Raw genomic sequence first — 6,053 nt, 5'->3', positions numbered from 1 at the left:
TAAAAGCTGGTGGAATCTTCCTATGGCATGAACAAAACCATACAACTAGGCATTGTCTTGGAATGATGAGACAAAGTTGCCAATGATACCTACCATCAATCACAAGTACTTAGCCAAAATAATTAATAATACTTCACAAAATATTATTAGCAAAAACACTTACGAATCAATATATGGCGCAAAGTAGATCTCTCTATTTGACTCAACCATCCATGTTTGCAAATAAAGTTTGATTTGGTCAGGTGAGTTTCCCGAAGGTTGAATTGTTTGAGGTTCAATGAATCCATAGACGGAAGATCGACCTTGGTCCACAATGACTTTGTCCATGTACCTACAAGAAGACAGTTAGGTATAATATTAAAAGGTACCAATTCCTTGCTTTAAATATGAAATACAATAAAAAAAATCTTACATGCACCATAGTTGTATGACTGAAATATTTAACATCTTGTCTCCTGTAATGATCTCTAGTGCATCATTCAGGTTTATGTACAATGGGACATGACAATGGAGGCCAAATACTCTTAACTCCCACTCTAGCTCTACCGGTCCTCTTTTCAACTTGTGTAATTTCAGAAGCAGCTTTCCTAGAGGATCATCTTCTGCTTCCGCCATTTCATCATCTTCACGTATAACACGTGGACGTCGGACCAGCTGTTTTTCAGGACGAGTGGACTGAAATAAAGATTTAGAAAGGTTTGACGTTAAAAGTTTTATAAATTGTAAGATTGAACTACTAAAAACATGATGTCATAATACCTTTGGTGGGCTAAAGTATGGCATGATCAATGCTTTAGGCCAAACAATAAATGTGCCTAAAGCTTCCCCAACAAATTGGATTTCTGAAGTTGGCACAGGCACTTGGGCATGGGGATCTCGAACTTCATCAATCATCACACGCACATGATGGGGCAATAGAGGAACACCATGGATAGTCTCCCCACCCTGAAGTTGTCGTCCTATGGCCACTACGCGCGGGGGGTCTTCATCAACCAATAGCTCATACTGACTTGTGTAGTCAGTATGATCTACACCAGAGCATGAGCCTTTTGTACTCACACGTTGTCCTGTTGGAGCTTGAGTGGGTAATTCCATGTTCTGTTGCTGCATGGACTGAAGCTTTTCTTCAAGTGTTCTTTGTATTTGTTGTTGCTGTTGAAGTTGTTCCATAAAACGTTGCTCCATAATTCCCATGCGTTGGTTGAATCTTTCCTCCATTTGTTGCTCTATCTTCCTCAAGGCCTCTTGACTCAACGATTCATTACTTCTTTGTGGAGGACCAAAGTAATCTCGAAGACCAATGGCACCTCCAACACCACGCACACGTCCTGGGTGCTCTGGCCTTCCAATTGCCGTTGTGAGTATATCGTCCCGACCATGGCCAACAAACGAACCCTGAGTCTCTTGCTCAATTAATTCATCCTACACCACAAAAGAAAGTTTAATCAAAAGGAGAAACATATGAACTATGATAGTCAAATAAGATTTGTACTTACTATTTTTTGAGATATGATTTGAGCTGATTGTGATGTCATTTGCCCATCGGACTTAGTCCGAGCAGCCTTCCACATCTCGTACCTAGGAATTGCATCCACTAGGTCAGGGGACTCAAGTCCCAGAGTCTGTGCACGCGACTTTTTCAATTTTTTCTCCAATAATGCATAACCACCTCAAGAGAGTACATGTGGTGTATCATTAAGCCTTTGTCTTTGTTGGGCTGCTGTCCTTTTTTCCTGTCACACATAACATTATTTAATAGTTTGAATACAGAAATGTATGACTAGTGTCACTATAAACAAATTTAACAAACAAACCTGCCAGTCTCCAGACTCTCTACATGCACGAAATTGCATCCACTCCTCCTCCGAGATTTTGTACTTCTCACAAGGAGTGTCATGTTGTCTATCTCCAAACACATATAAACGTGTGAGCCTTGCCTTGAAGTCCCTCCATCTGGTGGCTATGTGAGATAAGACTTTCTTTCTAATTCGCTCAGTGTTCGGAGTAATCTCAAATTTGTGCTGTTTAAAACATAAAATATGTTATGTTAACAGTAACATAAAAAAATACTATAGTTGGTTTAAGTAAACATACCACAAGATCCTGCCATAGAAGGTTCTTCTCGACCTCCGCGACGTCATCCCAACATGCAATTGCAATAGAAACTTTCGTTTTGGCCAACATTCCTATGTAGCTACGGTACTTTTTTTCCCAAGGGCCACTGGGTTCACCCGATCGAGGATCAATGTGGACCGGCATCCTCTCTCGTCGGTTTGTGACATCCGGCAACCGAGTCACAGATCTACCAGGTCCCTCCTGGTCTGATCCGGAGCTTGTCATACCTGAAACATATCATTAGGAAATGTTAACAATGAAAATATACTCAATTAACCTCTATTATATTAAAACAGGAAGAAAAATAAAAAAAAAGTAAATGTGACAATATTATTAAATAAACACCTATCAAGAAATTGTGTTCTCCCATATGCCTTCATTGTGATCACTTCGAATAGCATGGATGTCATCAGTTACATCATCAACTTTGTCTTGAATGGTTCTTGATGAGAAAGACGTTGTCTCAAGTATGTCTAGACAATCTTCATCATCATTTACGTGCATGTTTCTTCCTTCCAATACAACTGACAATTTCTGATTGGCTGGATCAATGACATAAAAAATTTGTCTTGCTTGACTAGCCATAATAAATGGTTCATTTGTATCACTCATCTTGTTAAGATCCACCAAAGTAAAGCCAAAGTCATCTGTGCTAACACCCGAATTACTATCAACCCATTTACACTTGAAAACTGGCACTCTAAAAGTCACATAATCAACTTCCCATATTTCGTGTATTATTCCAAAGTAACTCATGGATGCTGTAACTGGATTCTTGTCCTTAGAACTGGCAAAATGTACAGATTCAGCTTGAAGTGTAACCCCACTATTTTGAACTCTACTTTTGTCATCTTCCATCTTTGAATAAAAACAATGATTGTTTATGTAGTACCCGCCATATGTAATGACATCATTGTTCGGTTCACGAGCTAGCCTTAATAGAGTTTCAGAAACATTTGGAGTCGCGTAAACCTTTTTCTTAAACCATGATAAGAATGTTTTGTTATGTTCATTAAGTGCCCATTTTTCACTCATTCGTGGATGTGCTGATTTCGTTTCATCAATGTGTTGCGTTATGTAAGGAATGACCTCTACAGTGTTGTTTAAGATGTACAAATGGGCTTGATCAACTAATTTTCTACTAACACTTTGAATCTTCACTCCACACACACCCTTACCTTCACATTTACCTTCATGTCTAGTCTTAGGAACTCCAATTGGTTCACAACTTGGCATATAACTTGAGCAGAATTCAATGGCTTCTTCTGCAATGTACCGCTCTATAATAGAAGCTTCTGGTCGATACTGATTCTTGACATATCCCTTTAAGATCTTCATGTATCTTTCCACTGGGTACATCCATCTCAAGAAAACTGGCCCACATAATCGAATTTCCCTCACAAGATGAACTACCAAATGAACCATGATATCGAAAAATGAAGGTGGAAAATACATTTCCAATTGACACAATAGTCTAATGGCCTCATTTTCCAAATCGTCTAACACTCGAGGGTCAATAACTTTCTTGCATATGGCATTGAAGAACATACACAAACGTGTTAGAATACCTCTGACAGAAGTAGGTAAGATGGCTCGAAAAGCTACTGGTAAAAGTTGTTGCATCAACACATGACAATCGTGAGACTTTAAACCGACTAACTTTAAATCTTGCATAGAAACAAGGCTACTAATATTTGAAGAGTAACCTTGGGGAACCTTCACACTTCTTAAACACTCACAAAAAATTTGCTTCTCTTTTCTAGAAAGAGTGTGACAAGCTAGAGGCAGGTAGGTTCGTCTTCCAATTGATTGTGCATGTAACTCAGAACGGATGCCCATTTCAGCCAAATCTTGTCGTGCTTTAACTCCATCTTTAGTCTTTCCTTTTACATTTAGTAAAGTCTCGATGACGCTATCACATACATTTTTTTCAACGTGCATCACGTCTATACAATGTCGTACATCAAGTTTACACCAATATGGAAGATTAAAGAAGATTGATCGTTTCTTCCAAATGCTTTTTTCCGTGGTCTTTTTCTTTGGATGTTTCCCAAACACAATGTCAATGTTTTCCACTTGGTTGTATATTTCTTCACCATTGCGGGGTCTCGCTACAACTTCATCCTCAGGACTTCCATTAAATGCTTTTTTCATTCTACGATAAGGATGATTTCGAGGAAGAAACTTTCGATGTCTTGTATACACAGTTTTCTGACCGTGCTTCAATTGAATATAACTCGTGTTTTTTTCACAAATGGTACATGCAAAATGACCTTTAACACTGTAACCGCTCAAGTTTCCATATGCTGGAAAATCATTTATGGTGCAAAACAACATTGCACGCAAACAAAACAATTCTTCAGAATATGAATCATACACATCGACACCTTCTTCCCATAATAGTTTCAAATCATCGATCAACGACTTTAGGTACACATCAATGTCATTTCTAGGTTGTCTAGGACCCGATATCATCATAGACAACATCATATATTTCCTCTTCATGCACAACAAAGGAGATAAATTGTAAATCATCAGCAAAACTGGCCACGAACTATGTTTGCTACTTAAGTTCCCATAAGGATTCATACCATCTGTAGCAAGTCCAAGTCTTAAGTTTCTTGGCTCAGCACCAAATTCTGGATATGTTTCATCAATCTTCTTCCATTGTGGAGAATCAGCTGGGTGTCGAAGAAGATTATCACACTTTCTTCCATCAACGTGCCATTTCAGGTTTTTTGCATCTTCTTTAATGGAAAATAGTCGTTTGAATCTAGGAATTATAGGAAGGTACCACATCACCTTAGCAGGTGGACCATCTTTGTCTTCATCGCCACTATTTCCATCAATTTTCTTTTTAAACCGCGATAAACCACATGTTGGACACGCCTTCAGTGAAGCAAACTCGTCTCTGTATAAAACACAATCATTTGGGCATGCATGTATCTTTTGATATTCCAAACCCATTGGACATAAAACTTTCTTCGCTTCGTAATTACGGATAGGTAACGTGTTATTTTCTGGAAGCATCTCCTTTAACAACTCCAACAATTCTGTGAAACTTGTATCCGTCCATCCATGCCTTGCTTTTAAACTGAATAATTTCAAAGTTGCTGACAGTCGCGTAAAGTTAGTGCATCCTGGGTACAATTGTTCCTCTGAATCGGACTTAAGAGAATCATATAAATGAACTTTTCCAAAATTCTCCTCCCCAACATCACGTACCATATCTTCTAAATGATCATTCATCCAGTCATCTACATAATCTGTTCCTCGTGACGTTGTAGGCTTGTCTAATACTTCTCCATGCCAAGTCCAAAGTGTATAACTTCTCATTATACCAAAGATGAATAGATGATCACGCATTGTTCCTAAGTCATGACGTATTTGATTAAGACAACGAACACAAGGACAAAAATATATCCCGTTACTTGAGATTGCGTGTTCTTGAACATATTGCAAAAACTCAGAAACCCCCTTTTCATACTCTTCACTTATGCGACGCTCATTCATCCAGCTTCGATCCATACTATATGTTCGTAAAAAACTCAATCAATCTCAAACTTTTAACTCTCACAAGGTGAGGCCCTACCCATTCGAAATTTTTTTTTTCATAATTTGCTAACACATGTACAAATAAGTCAAACATCATAAATTTCACAAAATTTCGACAGCATTTCGCATTGGTCTCTGAAGTACACGAAATGAAAGTGATTAATCATGATCACAATCAAGTATGCATCCAGAGAACAACACAAATTAGCCTCAATCGAAATTTTATGAAATTTATGCGTAAACCTCAATGTACACATTGTAGCAAATTATGAAAAATAATTTTTTCAAACTGTCCAATCGGACAATTCAAGATTTAATACAAACGATTAAAAATTTAATCATTTGTATTAAATCTCAAACGGGAACTAAGTTTCGCTCACTGT

At 38.0% G+C, this 6,053-nt stretch overlaps 1 protein-coding gene across 3 annotated transcripts; it reads right to left on the bottom strand.

The window, feature by feature from the left end:
* Window positions 1-408: 408 nt before the first annotated feature.
* Window positions 409-5,643, bottom strand: LOC114180734 (uncharacterized). 3 transcript variants are annotated; one of them, XM_085672226.1, is made up of 3 exons: window positions 4,134-5,643; window positions 760-1,028; window positions 409-675 (listed from the first exon to the last, which is right to left on the bottom strand). In XM_085672226.1, exons 1-3 carry the CDS (start codon window positions 5,641-5,643, stop codon window positions 409-411), a joined length of 2,046 nt encoding a protein of 681 aa, XP_085528352.1. The 3 variants fall into 3 exon arrangements, with proteins under 3 accessions (XP_085528352.1, XP_085528351.1, XP_027922832.2); XM_085672225.1 differs by having other exon boundaries at window positions 760-1,335; window positions 4,192-5,643; XM_028067031.2 differs by lacking the exons at window positions 409-675; window positions 760-1,028 and adding an exon at window positions 2,230-2,342 and having other exon boundaries at window positions 2,461-5,643.
* Between the last annotated feature and the right edge of the window lie 410 nt (window positions 5,644-6,053).

The sequence above is a fragment of the Vigna unguiculata genome, chromosome 4 (genome assembly GCF_037176805.1).
Source record: "Vigna unguiculata cultivar grain cowpea cultivar isolate G323 ecotype 2 chromosome 4, ASM3717680v1, whole genome shotgun sequence".
NCBI lineage: Eukaryota > Viridiplantae > Streptophyta > Magnoliopsida > Fabales > Fabaceae > Vigna > Vigna unguiculata.
The sequence above is the reverse complement of the archived record's forward strand: the minus strand, read 5'-3'. Positions and strand labels throughout refer to the sequence as shown.

Excerpts from the sequence above, each read along its gene's own strand:
- LOC114180734 (XM_028067031.2), bottom strand. The coding sequence starts at position 5,643 with ATGGATCGAAGCTGGATGAATGAGCGTCGCATAAGTGAAGAGTATGAA.